The following is a 19,809-nucleotide window of genomic DNA, read 5'->3' as shown; positions in this document are numbered from 1 at the left end:
GGATGCTTGCTTCCAGTTGTCACTACCTGTACAGGCACTGACTTTAGCAAGTAGTACTGTACATCTGTGGGAAAAATGGTTGGAACTGACTGCTTCACTGCTGTGTTGCTACATTGACCTTTGAGTTGCACATGTACGTTTATGACAAGTGTGCTCACACAGCAGTACATTTCTGTTATTTTTGCACATTCTCGTTTGACACAGACTTTTACAGTACTTTGAACTTCTAGGTATGCATTTACACAAAACACTAATGGGTACAGCACTGTCAGCACTAATGGGTACAGCACTGTCAGCACTAATGGGTACAGCACTGTCAGCACTAACGGGCACAGCACTGTCAGCACTAACGGGCACAGCACTGTCAGCACTAACGGGTACAGCACTGTCAGCACTAACGGGTACAGCACTGTCAGCACTAACGGGTACAGCACTGTCAGCACTAACGGGTACAGCACTGTCAGCACTAACGGGTACAGCACTGTCAGCACTAATGGGTACAGCACTGTCAGCACTAACGGGTACAGCACTGTCAGCACTAACGGGTACAGCACTGTCAGCACTAACGGGTACAGCACTGTCAGCACTAACGGGTACAGCACTGTCAGCACTAACGGGTACAGCACTGTCAGCACTAACGGGTAACAGCACTGTCAGCACTAACGGGTAACAGCACTGTCAGCACTAACGGGTAACGCACTGTCAGCACTAACGGGTACAGCACTGTCGGCACTAACGGGTACAGCACTGTCGGCACTAACGGGTACAGCACTGTCAGCACTAACGGGTACAGCACTGTCAGCACTAATGGGTACAGCACTGTAAAGGTTCCTTTTTAGTTGAGTAGAAACTGTTTCTCATCGGTGAGTTTTCCAGGGGAACTGTGTATAAGGCTGTACTACTGTTACTGTTATTGCTTTCATGACGCTGCCTTTTATGGGGCTGCACAATGATGTGAAAACAGAGAATTAAAAAGTCCGGGTGACCAGGGGAGCATGCAAAACATGCCCAAAACTGCTGAGTTAATATGCTGTAAAATAGCATGACTTTACTTAAAGCGGAAAGAATTTGTCTTGTCACTGCTATTCAGTGTGTGAACTAGAGATAGTAATACATTTCAACTGTGTCCTTCCATCTCAGACTATAGCTATTTTCCTTTGGTCATTATTTCTAACTAGTTATTACTTGTCTTTTTTTTAGTCACTTGAAGAAAGAAAGTGAGAAACCACTGTGACACGTGGAAGTAAATGGAATCCCATGTCTTACAGTAGAAATCAGAAGGTCAGCTCAGGATAAGAGGATGGCTTCTTGATGTCCGTCACCACCACACAGTAACACGCTCTGTGTGGCGTTAGAGGAGGGTTCACTACATGGGCCGGCAGCAAATACCTTTCAAAGATTTTTTTTCTGAAAACCCGGATGACTTGTTCATGGGGCTTGCAGCAAGGAGATGGCGATGAACTTTGTTAGGAACTGCTCTGTGATTGCTCCTTGACTCTGGCATTTGTATAGTAATCCCTTCCATTCTTTCCTTATTTCATTTGTGCTGTTGGAAGAAATAGAGCTTTTCCCAGACAGCAACGCTGTACAGTGTTTCCTCCAGTGGAGGAGGCGTTCAAGGAGAGATGAAGATTTTTTTGTCTGTCACTGCAAAACTAAGTATTTTCAAAGGAGATGGCAGGGGAAGGTGTTCTTATTTGGTTGGGTGGGGTACATCATTTCTTAACTTTTTAATTTTGTACCATTTGTGCAATCACCAGCATTACTTAAATCATTTTGAAGGGACTGCTATTTACCTATATATGTAAATATATACATACACACACATATATATATATTATATATATTATATATAGTTTTTATTTTGGGCTCATCCCAGTCTGTTTCACAGAACTTCTAAAGAGTTAGTATATATCCAGAAAAAAAGAAAGTGGGGCTGATGGAGATAGTCCCATTTCTTTAATGGAAATTTTGAAGTTGCAAGACTCTGGATGGGGAGATACGATGTCCAGCTTCTCTGATGAAGAGTGCTGCTGGCAGAAGCAAACTGAGTGTGCATTCTTTATGAAATGACCATCGTATGATGTACTGACATGTTTCACGAAATGGATGTGTGATGCTTGCACCTCAGTATGTACATAGAGTAACGTGTTCATTGTTCCTGAGTAGGACCTGTAGATGAATTACCGAGTGTTGCTGTAAATTAGACACTTATTTTCTTAAGTAGAGCCCAAGTGGTGACGTTTTTGACTTTGTTGTTGTGATGGAAACGTTGAAGTGGTGCAAGCAGTATCCATGGTGAGGTGCACTGCCAAGAGAGCCCAACCCCTTTCACATAAATGGATGCAAAAAGATAAAAAAAACAGCCACTTCTGAGAAATTAAGTGAAATCTGGAAAACTTTCAAAATCGTGGAAAGAATGGAGGTTTGTCATGCAGTGGGGAAAACTGACCGTAACCAGGTCCATATCGTTGAGGACCATAAAAATTGGATTACATATCTGCTGTGTCACAGCTCATTCTTAGAAACTTGTAAACAAATGTCATTTAAAAAAGTTGCTCATAGCAACTGAACTTTCCAGCTGCTTGTGGAAGTACTAAATCAGTCGTGTGAATTGATTTGCCTTTACTTGACAAGTTATTTTAACAAGAAGAACTTAAAATGTTTTAGTGGTATTTTGAAGTCTGCATTTCACATAATTCTTTTTAGTTTTAAATGGAAAACCGTATATTATGAAAATGATTGCAAGATGAAGTGCCGTTTATTCGTTTTTTGGGAGAGGGATGTTAATGTGTCATGATCAACAGAAAGGCTGGTTTGGGTTTCATTCTCAAAGCATGTACAGAATCCGAGCAGGGAGTTTGCCTGGCCAGCATTGGAAAGCTAAATGAGAGACTTGAGTGGTTAATGGAGGATTCCTAACTGACTGACTTGATACGTTTAGGATGCACTTTTCCCCAGAAATGGGCACAATTGGTTGGCTTTACTTACTTTAACCTGTTGCACCTCAGTGTTTTGTATAATGTGTAATTATAATTGATGTGCATAACTCTGAGTGCACTGTACAGTAATAGCAGTGCTGTGGCCATCACATGTAAGCTGCTGGCTTAACTAGTTTCTCTGTCTCTCTCTTCCCCACACATCAGAGTGTGATCCCACTGTAGGTACAGTGCCACTGTGTTTGTTAGCTGGGTGCCCCACTGTGAGGTGAAGTCTGCTGTTTTCTGCAGCAAGAAGGCACTCTGTTCTCCCGGCTGTTAAACTGGCAACCAGGTGATTGCCCTGATGGTTACAATGTAGCATTGTCTAGCTGCAGGCCTTTGTTAATAAAGATGATGCAGAAGCATTGCTGGAGGTGACATGGCTTTCACATTTTTAAACTGGGTAAGGAAATTTGCAAAGCAAACCAGGGTGCTACTTCTCACAGTTTATGCTCGGACAGTTGCTGTGACTTATGTCCTTTAATTAGCTGCCAGGCCTCTCTTCAGTTCTGCTTTCATTAATGTTTTCCTCTTTTTAACGAGATGATGCATCTCTAGGTGCTGCAGTGGACATGGGAGTCTTTATTGCTTGGATGTTTCCTGAGCATAGGAGGCACATGTACTCCCATCTATTTTGTGATCCGCAGTTTTATTTGAAGAGGACAACAAGACTGTTCTAAATTTTCCCATGACTTGTCTTCATTGTCTCTTCAAATTTAGCTATTTTTGTAGTTTCATACAAGGTGGCAATTGCCTATTTTTGGTGTCAGCAGCAGGTCTTTTGCGGTGTTGCTGCACAGTTCATCATCCATTTTTCTTCGTAACTTTGAGGATTTGCCACTTATGTTTTAATGATTGTACACATGTAGAAGCTGTGGTCTGCCATTTGGGCATTTCAGTTAGCACCTGCTATAGTTGTAAATAAGGGTCAGTCCAGCCAAGATATCTTTCAGGCCATGTGGGCAGCATGTACAGTTCTACTGTAGGCAATGTGTTTATGCTAATGTCTTCTTCCATGAGATTGTCTTGGCAGTTTAATTCACAGTCCTTACTATTAAGGTGACAACTTTTTTTGTGATTAAGGGGGAGGAGACATGGTGCCATGCAAGGCTGGGGTACCTTTGTCCCTTTTTAGTCTATATGTCTGCCTTTTTGTCAGTGAAGGTTACTTCGATGAATCTACTGTACATGTGCTGAATAAGAATAAGTTGGAAAGGAGAAATCGAGAAATACTTCCCTTGAGAAAAGTGGATCCCTTTCAGAAGTGTGAGCTACAACAACATTTTTCTGTTATTCATTCAAAAAACTGTCTGTCTTTTGTACCCCAGCTCATTGTGTACACTGTTAGTGAGATTGCTGTACTGTGGAATTTGGGTTATACTCAAAGGTACTGTAACCTTTGATTTTGGTGTACATTTCCCCCACATTCCCACCTTTTCTGCTGTTGTGAGGGAAACAGTTGTGGCTTTTAGAATTTCAGGAGTCACCTGAGGAAAACTACAGCTATAGACTCTTATAGGAGCAGAGGAAATGGTTTAATGGCCACATACCAGAATAGAGTTTATCAGCATGACAGAGCACCTTTCCTGGGTTACCAAAGTAAGGAAATGTGATTTCCCTGTCTGCAGCATGGACATTGTGTGGTTTCCTTTTGTTTGGATTGCCCATTCACCCCCCCCCAAAAAAAATAAATAAATAAATAAAATGTGTTATTGCCCTGAAAGATTATTTTCCAACTGTCTAACTGCTGGCTTAGTGGCATGGACTTTCCTCCGTTCTTATTTACAGTGAAATTAATTATCGTGTTGCTCACTGTTGGAGTAGTGTTAACATTTGGGATGGATTTCTGCTACAAAAGACCCGATATTCTGATACCTTGTAAGTAGCATGGTTTTGGAATTATTAATACAAATATGAACCAGCTATATTTGCCGCCTAGAGGTGCAGGAGGAGGTAACTGCAGAAATGTCTGGAGGCGCACTTGGCTGTAATGAGTTCGCTGGGCAGACTCTTTTCCACTCTTCTGTGCCCCCAATCCCTGGCTTCCAGACAAGATTTGGTGAAGTTGGCTCAAGACTTTGTACTGTTACTCAAGAACCTGCAACCACCAATGTTAATGGTCCTAAGCTTGAAAAAGAAAACACCCTTTTCCCAGACTGACTCTGAGAATGATGAATTGGTCTGTGTAGGCCAGATGTCCTCTCTGCGTAGTTACAAGTCAGACATTGAGGGCTCCCTGTCTTCTGTTTCCCCACCAGATGAGTTCTCATTTGGATATATCTGGCATGGCTTAGTGGTAAATCACTTTGTCTATGGTGTGCAGGGGACTGTGTTCGAGCCTTGCAGGATACACACTCAACAAGATGATAGCCAAGGACTACTCTGATGCCCAGAAAAGATATAGAAAGTATGAGGCCTTATCAGAACCAAAAAGTATTAGTTATTCCTCCTAGTATTGAAGGTTTAAAGGATGCATTCACCAGTGCATCTTTGGAGCCAGATTCCCAACCCCCTTGCTTACAAGAAGCCTGAACTTTTTTTTATACTGGGTTATGAATCCTTTTATGTATCCATACAGGAACCCTGTTGCTGTTTTATTTGTGGTGTTAGTGGCTTTCCACAAGAGATCTACTAGGGTTCAAGCCAAGAATTCCCTGACAAGTGACATGTTTGGAAGAAGGTTAGTACCTCTGCCACCTTGGTCTTCAGAGCTCAGTTGTTAGACTTGCATGTTAAAGCTCCAGGGAACGCTTCTGAACCAACTAAAAGACAGGGGGCTCGGGAATAAAGTGCTGGATGTAGGAAACCTCACTGCCCAAGTTTGTGAACGTTCTGTCAGTTGTGGCTGCAATGCAATGGATGCATCATGCATGGCAACAGCAATGGGATCAATAATAAGAGACGTACCTGCCTGAGATTCCAGCCATTATCAAATATGAAAGCACAGCTTCTCAACACTGGTTTAGAGAAAGAGCCGTTGTATGCCCCCCAGTTGAGCAGATGTTTAAGAAGCTGGAAGGGAAACAAGACAGTGTAGTCTGTGAAATTACTGCTTCACTGCCTGTCAAATTTAATATAAACTAGCCCTTGACTTGGCCTTCCACTGGAGGAAGAAACGAGCACAAGCGTTCAAAGGTAAAGAAAAGCCAGTTCAGAAGAAGATGGCAGCTTAACCAAAAGTGGAAGCTTGGGAGCCCACCGGGCTGGGGAAGCCTCAAGGGAGCATCTGTGACTCAGCGGAGTTCGTCCCCCTTCACCCGCTCCTCATATTCTACTCGCACCTAAAAAATAAGGTGTCATCTGGGACTGTTTGTAAAATAGTGGGAGAAAATCACTCAATAATTGGCAATTAGAAGTCTTGAGAGAAAGATACAAACTACAGTTCATGAAAAGAGCAAAGTACTCAGGCATTCCCCAAGTGCCTTGAGGAAAAAAAGACATCCGATCAAGTCTGTACTGCTGGACCCTGGTAGCGAGAGTACCAGAGCAGGAAGAAATCACAAGGATTTGCTCAAGACTGTTTCTAATACCAAGAAAAGTGGTCCTTGAAGGTCAGTGTTAGACATATTGAAGCTAAACACATTTCTTTAAATGCCAGAGGTCAAAATACCAAGTCTGCAGGCTTTTCTGCTTCTCCTTTTCCTTCAGGCCTTGGTGGTTACCCTGTAAGTGAAGGATGCCTTCCTCTACATACCTATAACCAGAACAGAGTCGGTACTTAAGATTCAAAGCACAGATGCGCAATACCAGTTTAATTTGCCTGCTGCACCTAGTGTTTAAAAAGTGCGTGGCTCCAGTCTACAGTTTACATTGGACTGCTTCCAGAGTCTGTGAGTCTTTCTGAACCTACCCAAGTCCTAACGGATACCCTCCTAACAAGTGCAGTTCCTAGGAGCCCTTGCGAGCACTGCAAACTAGAGTGAATTCCTTCCCTCAAAGAAGGTGGTATTCCTGACTTTGTATTTTACTGCCATAGCACAGAAAAATCAGATTATTGCCAGGGAATTTCTGATGACACTGGGAGACATAGCATACTTCCTGATGGTCCCCAGTGGCAAGGCTGCATGAGGAAATCCACTGGTGCTTAAAGAACAAATATTGTCAGCATGTCCAGGCCCCACAGAGTCCCATCCCCATGCTGTCATAGTAGATGCACCAGATGAACTTCAAGTAGGGGCTGGACACCCTTCTCAGAAGTAACATGGCGGGCTGCTTAGGGAAACGGAAAATTCAAAAGACGTGGAACAAAAGCAGGAGAAAAAAAAAACACATCGTTATCAAAGAGATGATGGCGATAGTTTTAGTCTTGAAAGCTTGTAAGCAGACCTTACACAAGGAGACCGTGCTTTTCCTCCGTGACAGCACAACACAAGAGTAACGTGGTACATTAACAAGCGGGGCAGCCTGTTTATACCATTTCTGCAGGCTAGCTGTGGTGGTATGGTATTTGGCACAGAAATCGTGCATGACCCTGAGGGCATTTTATATCCATTCCTAGTAGAAAATTTCTTGGCAGACCAGTTGAACAGAACAGATGAAGACCGTCATGAATGGGTGTTGAACAGGGATGCGTTTCTGGGTTTGGTCCACGGTTGTCCTAGAAGTAGACCTTTTTGCTACTGCAGAAAAAAATGAGTAAAATAATTTTGCACCAGGGCAACAACCACAGGGGCCTGAACAGCAGATACTTTCTAAATAAGCCTGGCAAGTCTGTTTCTCTACATCTTTCCTCTCATCCTTCTGAGAGTATTACAAAAGATAAAGGAGGACAGGCCAAAAATGCTGCTATTAGGTCTCACTTCTACTGGGTATAATAAGAACAAAGCCTGTTCTGTATCACAGTGTACAATTTGACCCAAAGTAGGAGGTCATTCATACACTGTAACTTGAGGACCCTAAGGCTGGTGCTTGGCTGATCTAGCTGTCCATTTCCCAAAGACGTGCTTTCTACCTTAAGAGTTGCAGGTAAACTATATGCATGGAAGTCATACATGGATCAGTGCTATCCTGGTTAGCAAAGTGAAATAAATAAAATGAAACATTCTCTTTATTACCAGGTCAGGAACCTAGATCCTAACTAGTCCCCATTGTCCTTCATCCTTGGTACTCAGTTATTCATCAGACCTTTACAAATCAGGATTTTCTTTTGCTTTAGTGAAGGTACATGTACCTGCAGTGTCAGCCTGTCTACCTAATGGATTTCCCTTTATTCACTATTACCAGTAAGGCAGTTCCTCGAGGGAGTCTTGCATGCAAGGCTTTCCAAGAAGGTAAATCTCCATCACGAGATCTCAGTTATGTGTAGAGATTTTGACTTTGCCATGTTTTCAGCCTGTAGGTGCTGCACCTTTCAAATACTTGACCTTGGAAGACCTAACTTTTATTGAGTATTACATGTGGCAGAGGGATATTAGAAGTACATAATGTCTATACAAACAGCTGTTCCTCATCTTTTGCAAGGATAGTGTAACTCTTCACATCAGTCCCACCTTCATGCCTGGAGTGATGACATAACTCTGTAAAGCAGACCATTAACCTTGCTGTGTTTTATCATACCCCAGTGAATGATTAATGGCTCTTGCACACGTTAGATGTCCTTCGCCAGGTGAGATTTTACATTGAAAGGACTAAAGCAGAAAGGAAATAAAACCTTTGGAACGGGTAGTCCTCTCCTTACACCTCTGAATGCTGACTCACTACACCTGCTTGTGTTATTCTTTCCACGGCAAGCCTTTCCAGGGCACGTGAAAGCCCATTCTGCAAAAGCCGCAGCAGCCATTGCTACCTTCCTGAGTGAGGTCCCACACAAGCCGTCTTAAGAAACGGCTACTTGGTCATCTTTCCACACCTTCTCCAAAGCATTGTAACTTGGACTTTACCTCTACTGTTAGGACAGGATTTGGTACTGCATCAAGCACCTTGTTAGGGCTTGCCACCCACTGATCCATAAGCTCTGAGGATCTTCCAAAGTGTATCACTATTGTAAGGGTGAACAGGGCAGTGCATTTAGTGTGGTTGGGTTAGGACTTTACCATAATTGTGGATGTTTGAGTATATTCACTGTTACAGTGTCATTTCCTGTCTTTTGTCCCTTTGCTTCCCTCCTGTAGCCATTTTTGTGTTATGGTGGATCCCTAGTCACCTGTTTCTTTACAGTACTTCTCTTTGACTTCTACAAATCCACCCACCCAACTCTGGCTTGCATATTTTCTGGTGAGGAAGCAAGAGGGCAGCATTGGTTGGCCTTTTGATGACTTATGCTCTGGTCTCATTCCAGACCCCTGCAGCTGATAAGGGCAAGAGATATTAAAGATGGCATAGACTGACATCCCTTTTCTATCACAGACTCATTAATATTTGGGGATGGGGAAGAGTGAAAAGCTCTGGAAGCCAGTCTGCACATTAGGCTTTCCACAGCACAAATCTTAAGTGTTATCACTACTGCAGCTGTGAGCTTTCTCTTCTTTAATTATAAGTTCATAAGGCAGTACGTAAAGGGGATTATTGATGACTGTGCAGAAGTTTAAACTGGTACATGCATATATATACATAGCTTTACCCACAAGACCGAGTGCATGTAAAATGTCACAGTCGCATCAGTCCTTGTGTGAAGAACATGGATTGGATTGTGCTTTTTGTAACCCAGATTTTTTTTCACTGCCTTCTGTGTTTTGCTTCTTGGGTAAGGCAGTAAATGGTGTCTTCAGTACTTGTAATTACTGAAGAGCACCCAAAGTTCACCCCTTTCCCATTTAGACTTTTAAAGGTCTTGTGGAACTTAATCTCTAGAAACTTTCTCTCTTGTTCCTTTTACTGACTCCTTGATGTTCAGAGTAATGTTCTTTTCTTAAATGTGTTCGAAAGACTATTGACTCTCTACAGCTGTTACTCTCTCATTGTGACTAAACTTGCCAATATTCGTCATGCATTTGTTTTGAGCACTGTAGGTAGGGTGTGTGTGTATTACAAAATTAAGAGGTAGTAGCAGTTGGTAGTTGAGCGCATCTTATTGTTTTGGAGGAGGAGGTTATCTACTTCAGTGGAAGAAAAAAATAAAGGAATGGCCAGTTCTTTGGAATTTAATCTTTGGTGTGTGTGTGTGTGTGTGTGTGTGTGTGTGTGTGTGTGTGTGTGTGTGTGTCAAGTCAAAGAATTGGCAGACATATGGGCTTCAGGGGTTCTTAAGCCCCTGAATAAAATAAGGCTACTTACCCCATACTGTCACCTTGCACCAAGTTTATTGGAAAGCTGGGGGAGTATTTAATGGACTGCATTTGGTAATTCATCCATTACATTTTTTGGGAAATTTGGGATTGCTATAAATAATCCTGTGGCTAATTATTTTAGGCACTTATCTTGAAAGAGATAATCTAATAATGCTAAAACATTTTAAAAATTGATTAATTTATCAGATATAATAAGATCAAAACCAGTGTCTTTTTGCCTGAAAAATGATGCTATATTTTGTTCTGAACAGTAAAGCAGAACCCATATAATGTGGCTGTTGTCTATAACTGGGTGTCCAACACTCCTTTGAAGAAACACTACTGCTTTTATTGAAATGATCGTGTGTGGGATGTACATTAAAAACACAATGTTTGATTGATTGCCTTCAGTCTACACATTTTGTGGTATGTTTATTAATTTACATTTGACTTGTGCAGGTCAAGAAGAAAAGCCTATCAATTTGTCAGTGTCTGCATCCCATCAGACTTCTCCAAGGTAGCATCCTAACATTTTTTTAGAATGCTTATGTTAACTTGATTCTATTTTAAGCATCCCATTAATTTAAAATGCTTCACTTGTGTGACATATGTAAACCTGTGGGTTAATACTATTTTCAAATTTCATCCCCTAAAAAGTATTCAGAGATTATGTCATTCGTTTTTTATTCGTTCAGTGTAGGAAGCCTTGTCTGAAGTTGGCCTTTCCTGGTTTTGTAGTCCTGGTCTTCAATTTCCTGTCCTGTAAACCTACTAACCACATTTTTTTTTAAATTGTAAATGTGAACTAGTACAAACACACGCACACATTTCTTTTCTTTTTTTTCTCTTTAGCATTTTGTCACAGTGTTGCAGTATGCCTCTTTTTTTCTTTTGCTAACTGACTGTGCTGGCTGTCACTCCTCCAGATCACCAGGTCTCCAGTATATTATTTTAGTTCATTGTAACCCGTCCCTAACATGTTCCCAGGACCCTCTATCTGCTGGTGAGGTGGCATACATTAGAGGAGATCTTTTAAGGAGAGGAGGGAAGGAGCTCCACACCAGCTCCATCTGCTGTGGGCTGTTTCTTGATGGCTTTATTTATTCCCAGGCATAATGGATTATTTTCCAAGCTGGGCTTACACTGACTCAGTGAGGGAGTCATAGTCACCCTCCAGCTGACTAGCTCCTTATTGCCTGACCACATAACAGTCCAGTAGCACTTTTGTCATGGCTCCAGAGTTTGTGCCCTGCACTTCTTGATACCTCTGCCTTCTGAAGCAGACAAGAAGCATTACCATATCATTGTTTCATTCATAGCCTGGGACTCGAATCAAACCTGCTTCATCTGGGTCACAGTCAGTGGTTCGTGCTGCTACAAACTGTGCTGCAAAGAAATGACTGTGTGCCTTATTTCTGCACCTCCCCCCCCCCTTTTCATGTTTTTATTAATCTGTTTTGTTTTCAGGCCTTAATTTGCAGACAGCATACGCATCCATAAATGTAGTGTCTTTAATAAAAAGTAAATAAAGTAGCGCTAGATTTTTTTATAGGTAATATTTCCATTCAGATTGTTCTCCATTTCCTTTCTTTGGATTATGTCTGGTTTTGAGAGCGTAACACTCCTTAATTTAAGTGGTGTGTCCTTTAGAAGGCAAGAAGATATATTAGAGTACTCACAAAACACACAGTACATGTAGCTTTCACCCAGACAAAGTGTGGAGTGCATGATGGAACCACAAACCCTGGAAGTGAGCAGCAGCAGCACAAGTAGACTGCACTCCAGTGCTTTCTTATCATGAATTGGTCATCTCCTCCTCAAACAACATTTGGATGGTGCTTTTGTTATGTTGATGAACGTTGAGTAAATGCTGACAGAGGTAACTGCATAGACAGGGATACAGTAGAACCGACATGTTCCAGTAAAAGGAAAGAGTCTGGAGTTCGAGGTAAATGAAAGAACTGTTAGATTTAGATGATAATCCTTCATGACTATATAAATCTTGTATAGATTGAGTCAGCAGGTAGTAAGTCATACCTCTACAGCACCAGTCATGAATGAAAGCCATCTCAGGCTAAAAAAAAAAAAATACAAGCTCTAAAGCTTTAATTTTTTTCTTTAAAATGCACAGATGTTTTCATTTTGGGTTGGTGGATGGAGCTTCAGTATACCCATTCCTTAAAGGGGCAGTTTGCTTTATTTTACAGGTTTATTTATTGACGAGGTTGCTTTACAGGAAGTTAATTTTAGGGTAGCCTTGGTTTAGTCTCATGATGTTTCAGAGGGTAGTGAAAGTCACATTTACACAGCTCATTTAGAGTTTTAGCAGATGGAAGCATACTACTTCCAACAAAGTGTTAGGCTGTAAAATTAAGGATATGCTGGCAGATGAAAACCCACTTATTCAGATAGTATGTTACAAAAGATGTTCTTCATGAAGGTCATTGCTGCAAGTAGAGTTCTGCATCAGGCATACCTCTCAGCTGTACAGATTTTTGCTGCATGTCCAGATTTTTGTCTGAAATAGTTGGTCTATTTCTCATAAAATTGCGGTTTTCTGACAAATCATTGGCAAATTATTGAGGGTTGAAGTTAGAAAATAATGACTGACATTTGTTTCAGACTTCATACCCTTCAGAAAATTTCATGCTAATGCAAAACCTGTTCTAACAATTTTTCTAAGTTTGTAAGAGTAATATTTAAAATGTGTGTCTATTTTGGGGGCTTTGTCCCCCCATTTTTGATGGCTTTGTCCAGAGTTCCTGCTCTAAGAGGTTGAGAGGTATGGCATCAGGACAGAGTTTGAACCCACCCTCTTCCCTCCTATGCTGACCTTATGTCTGCTCCTGTAGATGTCTCCATGTTCCATTGTAAAGACAAGACATAAGTGGTCAGCCATTATCATTTCTTTCTTTCTTGCTGCTTCATTCAGTCAGTCAGATGTTTGATCCGATGGTACCCTTTCCGTCCACCTCAGCACATAGATGTATCTGATCCAAATGGATCCAAAGCTGGCAAATTTAACTCTGTTCCAAGGCTTGAGCTCCCTCGTCTGCTGTAACTCACTGCCCCAACAGTACTGTCCTCTGTTTTTCTTTGATGCGCTAAATAACAGACTTTTTCTCCAGGGCTCAGCTCTTCATTGCAGTTAAGTGGTTTTTCCTTTTTTTTGGAAAGCATTTTAGACAACTTTTTTGTCAGTTTGTTCTTTGCCTTTCCTTTTCTACCTCTGATTGTTTGAGGCTTGTGTTGATCAAGGCTTCAGGATTTAAAAGGTGTTTGGCCGTTGGACACAGATTGCGCTGCAGAATCCGCACAACAAAAAAAATGTTTACTCTTATGTTCTACCCATCCTAATGAGGAATGTAACATCTACTGTTCAACATTCCCACTGCCACGGTGGCACTTTTGAGTTATCTTTCCAAGGTAACCCAGTATTGGCCAGCTTTCAAAAGCTCAGACTCCCCTCCCTCTCTCTTCCTGTGACAGTTAATTGGCTGAGTTTATCCTGAGAGGGAAGCCTGCCCCTCTCTCAGGAAGTGTGTTTTATCTTCTTCTGCAATCCAGAGGAGAAAGGCCTCTGACGCTTCACATGATCTAGCGCTGACGTTTTGGACTTGCTGCTCAGATGTGCCCTATTTGGGCACCACCTTTCTCTCATTATATTAGGTTATTCTTTTTCCGTTTTTAAATTTATTTAAAAATATTTATTTTAGTCCTTTATTTCTGTCTGTATCTCAAGTAGCTCCTATGGAAATTTCTGATTCTAACAGTGTTTGTTTGGCTTCCATCTTTGACCATTGCTTGTGTTTACCGTTTCTGAGGAAAGTTTCTGTATTTCTCTCAGAACTGCAATGTCTTATGTGTGCTGTTGGACACTGGGGGGCTGTATCATTCAGTCAGAACCACAAATTAATTGGATCAGTCTTTACTGTTATTCTGCTTTATTTGCATCTTTGACAGGAAAATATTGCAGAGGTTTGATTTTTCAGCATTTTTACATTACTTACTATGTATGATTCTGCTCTGTGTGTTTTTAACATCAGATCACGATTTTACAGAAGTCAGTTATTTGAATGTCCTGTGGATATTTTACTCTCTGTGACAAGAAAATATAGTTTAAATTGCTATTAAACATTATTTTATGGCAACTTAATGTGGTTAAAGTGTGTTGAGCTGATTTTTGACATTGGTTTGGCACATAAATTGTTTTGGTGTTTGGACTCACTGTAATAGAAATTTTCTAACTTGTATGTCATTTGTAAAAGCATTCTGAATACATTTCAAACTTTTATTTTTTTATTTATTTATTTTGATAATAGCACAGTTTGACTTAATTTCATTGTTTGGGGACATATATAATGCTAAAAACTTTAGGAAACCTTCAGACACTGGACCCAACAAAATTTGGTTTCGTCAAGGGCAGGTCATGTCTACTGAACCTGCTGGACCATAAGAGAAAGGTCATCAAAGCAATAGATAAGGGCAGAATGGTTCAAACTGCCTACCTTTACCAGGCCAAGACATTTAACACAGTACACCACTCAGGCATTGTTGACAAATTCAAGAGTTTAGATATAAACCCTTATGTGTGGATAGCCAGCTGTCTCACAGGACTCAAAAAGTTAGAATTGGGGAGTCCACTTCTACAAAGTGGCCAGTCACAAATGGAGTCCCTCAGGGGTTGGTCCTGGACCTCTCCTTTTTGGCATTTACTTCTCTGAAATTAAGGCCAATGTCAGTGGCCACTGGCTGACTAAATTTGCAGATGGTTGCAAATTAGGAGCTGTCATTGAATCTCACACTGACACAAATATTCTCCAGGAAGGACCGACACCGACAAATAACTGATGTCAGAGCCGTGGACTAAAACTAAATGCCAATAAATTCATATTAGTATCATTTGGGAAGTCATCCACACCTTGCAACTATCATCTTGACAAAACACCTCTAAGAGCTGACCCAGTAGTCAAGGACTTAGGAAACACAAAGACAGTAATCTAGCCTTTGACAGTCATGTGTCTACAGTAGTGAGAAAATTATTTTATGTTGTACAATTTATAAACAAAGGTGTGACATCTAGGTCCAAGGAGGTCATTGTTCCACTGTATTCATCATTCATATCATTGAGTACAGTGTCCCTTTAGTATGCACCTAACCAGGCACATCCAACAATTGGAACATCCACAGAGATCCCTCACTAAAAGAATACAGGGCATAAGTATTGAGTCCTATGCTGACTGCCTCAAGGCCCTATCCCTGTGTTACGTCTCCTACAGGCTGTTGAGGGGAGCTCTATGCCTGGCACACAAGGCATTGACCGACCTCGCCCCGATGAACCTCCTGCATAACTGCAAAGCTAACAACACCAGAGTTACCCATTCTAAAGACTTAAACCTTGTCTGTGATATAAATAGGACCTGCTGGAGAGAGCGGTATGTATCCTTAAGACTACCTCTTCTCTGCAACAGGCTCCCCATCCATGTGAAAGAGTGCCCCCCCCCTAACCTTATTAAAGTGCAACTTGGACAATTGGATGGGAACAGCAAATTCATCCGTGGTTTGGCACCTGCATCTCTAATGCAGTCTGTAAATGGTTCATCTCCCAAGCCACCACTTGTAAATGTTTCATCTCCCAAACTCCTGCTTACACTTACCAAGGTTACGAGAACTTGTCAGAGATTTGGGATGCATGGAGTTTAGACACATCCTCTGGGGCTGTTCCGTTATCTGGCACTTATCTAGTAGTGAAGCTCACAAGAAAAAGAAACAGCTTTACCATACAGCTGATGATCAGATAATAGGTGCTTATAAGGCTGATGTGGTTTCCTTGGATAAGTGTATTCTCAGACAGCTAATTCTGGTGGTTGTATTACCTTACATGTCTCTAGTGCTAGTCTGGCTATAGACCTGTTTCAGAGAATGATGAGGAATCTGATGAAGACAATTATGATTTCCTAGTTGACAACAAGGTCCATTCACTTTAAATATTCAGAAGGTGAATCTGAGCTCAAGTTCAAACAAGTGTTCACTTTTTTCTTCAGATGATTTCTAGATTTAGTGGTGTGTTTGCTTCATAGTATCAATTAATTAGTGGGGGGAGCTGAGAAATATCATTGCTGTTTTATTTAGAAGTATTTGTATTTATGTGGCCTGTTTGCTCTGAATATCTCTTGACTGCATTGTTTCCCCTAAATGTGGACACTGTGTAAAAAATATATAGTAAGTTGTTAAGAGTCACAAAGCTTTCAGGAATACCCTTCAGTGTTATGCAGCATTAAAATCTGAGACCATATTTAAATACTAAAAACGTGACAGCCAATAAATTATCTAATCATCCAATCACATGAAGACATAGAATTCAATAGGATTCTAATGCAACATAAACAATTAGTATAACATAAAAGGCATCAGGAATTAGTATAATATAAAATAAAGCATCACAGTAAACTAAAATACATTAGAGAACTTTCTCAAGTCAAATTCAAACTTTCATTTCAGCAACATTTGTTTCTTTCTTAAAATAGGCTTTAAGTTAACCATAGTTGTGGTCCGTTTGCTGTTTATATTGTTTCCCCTCCCAGTTCTTGTTGTGTTCTTAAACGTGATGGCTTTTGAGTTGCCTGCCCCTACTACAAATCTCATTTTGGACATTTCTCCCAGTCCCATGTCATCAGCTCATTCTACTAAGTAGACAGAGATCATCTGGGAAGGCCCACCCCCTTAGTTTCTCAACCTTGAATTATCTTGTTTCCCCCCTTTCCATTTAACCTAAAAATGCACTTTATTCATCTGCTTTTATTGTATTTGTGTTTCTTCCTATTTTATTTTGCTTTTGCTGCATGTTAAAAGTATTCAATTGCATTTCTTCTGCTGCATTTATTACTGCTTGTTAGTAGCCTGATTAAATTTTAACTATTATTCTAAGCCTTTTGGTTCAAGCACTTGGACTTCAGGCCAGTTATTTTATATTGAAAAGGTTTGTGGGCTGCACTCTTGTGGGAGGAGAGTGTGAATTCTGCCCTTCTGGGCTGGGAGTTGCTGTTTGAAGGCTTGCTGTAGCTTAGACTAGATTCAGAACTGCTGAATCTACCTCTTTGTATAACTTGAGCACTAATCCAGGGCATCTTTTTGGAGAGGGTTCCCATGCACCCTAGTGGCAGGAATGTGCAGTTAGAATTCATCTGATTGAAGGTGGCTTGAACAGGGTTCAGTTTTGAGCTTTTTTGGTTAACTGGTTAATTTGTTTAAATGTGTTTGCTCTTGCTTGCTGCTGTTTACATTTAAGTGGGTATCTTGTTTTCCTGCGTTAAATCAACCTAAACAGAGTTTAAATATCTTTAGCATAGTCTGGTTACAGGTTTTGCTATCTCCAGATCTGTTTGTGTGATGCTACGGCATCTTCTGCTGACAGGGGCCTGCCTGCACTTAAGTAAGTAAACTGGTTGGAACTGGTCTGGCTTAGGGTGTTTAGCTACGAGCTCAGGGACAAGGGTTGATTGGTCAGTTCCAGTGTTTGTTTTACTTTCGTTTTTGTGGTATTTAAACCCCTTGTTTGCACATAGTGCACCACTGCTGTGATGTTCTTCATGTTTCACTGTTGCAGTCATCACACTTGGGTTATCTGCCTGCAGGTAGACCTCAGTCAGCCCGAATACCAGAGACTTAGTATTTCTGCGTCGGTTGCTGTTGCTCCAGGACTGACATCAGGTTGTCAGGGGTATATAAACCGGCAGCTGATACCATTGCATCAGTCTTTCTTGCCAAGGACCCCGAAGCAGAAGCAGTTTGCACGAGTGCCTGTTGGCCACTACCTGGGTTTTTATTTCCGAATTGAATCATCCTAAAGTCTTCTAAAGCTAAGTACCCGGTTGGGGATCCTTTTTTCTTGCTCTAACCGATGTCAGAAAAAGTTAATTGTCTCGCCTGTGGAAAGCAAATACCACATTGAGATTTCCGCTCTTAACTCGTCACCTGTTTAGGCCCAGACCACGACGTACCTCGGTCAGTTTTGTACTTTGTTCAGTGCCTGAACTATTCGTCGTCTGGCCGTTATTGTCGCTAAATACTATCGTTCTCGATCTCCCTATTCCGAAATGGCTTCGGTAAGCCATCCGACTACTGATCTTCTGAAAAAACGTAAAGATAAGGACAGAGACAGACCGCACAGGTCCAAAACTGCCGACGACACTTCCATTAAGCTAGTCGCCTGTTCGCCGGTACTCAGTCAGGTGCTTTCACAGCCCCTGATGCCCGCTTAGATGGATTGGCAGGCCACTACTGAGATGGTTTCGCAGGCCACTACCAAGGCCTGTTCAGAGTCCAGTATGCCGTGAGACTCTTGTTTGACTACGGGACCTGCGGATGTCTCTACCTTGGATGGGTCTGGAGCCGCTGTGCAGGCACCAGCTTCTCAGGAAGTTCTTTGCACTACCGATTCTCAACACAAACTGACGAATTATTTCACGTCTTCAGTTCTGTCTAAAACTACCGAGTTTCTAAGGCCAAGACTAGGACCTTTCCTTAAAAAAACGACAACCCAAACTCAAGCACCAGTTTTCTTGCCACAACATCAAATGCTTAAAATGGCAGAAGACCTGATTATGTTGATTAGGGGGAGCCAGCCTTAGACCTGTCCCCAGCAGTTTTAACAGACCAAGAGTCCGACTCTGAGGTTTCTGAATATGAAGACATGCCTTTATCTGCTTATGAGGATTCAGATGCAGAGGAATCCATTCCCTCTGCTTCCCCTCCAGAGGATTTTTCTTTTGGTGAAACTCTACGTACTCATTTCTAAGGGAATGCCAGGACTATCCTCAGTCCAAAAAGAGACTCAGAGAATTTCTAGATTTGCCACGACATAGACCTTTAGCAATACCTCCAGTTCTGGATGATGTTTTTATGGAATCCAGCCTAACTCCTAATACTTTACCCCCTGCTCCAAGAAAACCAGACAGGTACTACAGAGTCCCTGACTCTCTCAAATTTCTTTTCAAAAATCCTACTGTTGACCCAGAGGTCACTTCCCAGGGGCCTAAAAAGTATAAAAGCAACTATAGCTAAAAATCTCACTCCTTTGGACAGGGATTCCAGAGCTTTAGACAGATTGGGTAAAAAAAGTATACACCTCTGCAACTCTCACCATTAGGGCATTGAATTGCCAGTTTCACATGCTGAAATACCAGCAACATATTATGTAATTTAAGTAAAAATTAGCTACCTTTACAGACTGTGCAGAAAATAAAAAATTACAAGAGCTTATGCATTCTGCAAGCCAAGTCGGCAAGCATACTTTGCAATGTGGTTTTGACACCCTAGAAGCATCTTGCAGAGCAGCAGTCACTTATGTACTGAGAAGGCATGCTTGGCTTAAGGAGCAGACCTTGCCAGACCATGTCAAATCAAAATTACTAGACACTCCTTTGAACAAGGACAGTCTGGCGCCAAAGCAGAAGAGGTTCTAAAAAAATATGGAAGAAAGGGCTAAATCTATGCAGTCAAATATTTCTTGCAAGTACATCCTCCTAGATTCAGTAGGCATTGCCCCTTGAAACATTGGTCCTTTTCAGCCCCCTCAAGGCCATCTCAAACTAGACCCAGGGGAAACGGACCCCCCCCCGGAC

General features: G+C 41.5%; 1 protein-coding gene across 3 annotated transcripts in view; it reads left to right on the top strand.

Annotated features, from left to right (window-relative positions):
- ATN1 (atrophin 1) overlaps window positions 1-10,592 on the top strand; it is a 1,096,428-nt gene extending 1,085,836 nt beyond the window's left edge. For all 3 annotated transcript variants that reach the window (XM_044079598.1, XM_044079600.1, XM_044079599.1), the window contains one exon: window positions 1,201-10,592. In XM_044079598.1, coding sequence (XP_043935533.1) covers window positions 1,201-1,234 — 34 coding nt within the window. In that variant the 3' untranslated portion in view covers window positions 1,235-10,592. The remainder of the gene's footprint in view (window positions 1-1,200) is intronic.
- Window positions 10,593-19,809: the final 9,217 nt, after the last annotated feature.

The sequence above is a fragment of the Protopterus annectens genome, chromosome 8.part0 (assembly GCF_019279795.1).
Source record: "Protopterus annectens isolate FY-2018-M chromosome 8.part0, PAN1.0, whole genome shotgun sequence".
NCBI classification, from domain to species: Eukaryota; Metazoa; Chordata; order Ceratodontiformes; family Protopteridae; genus Protopterus; species Protopterus annectens.
Note: the sequence above shows the minus strand (reverse complement) of the source record. Positions and strands in the feature narration are given on the sequence as shown.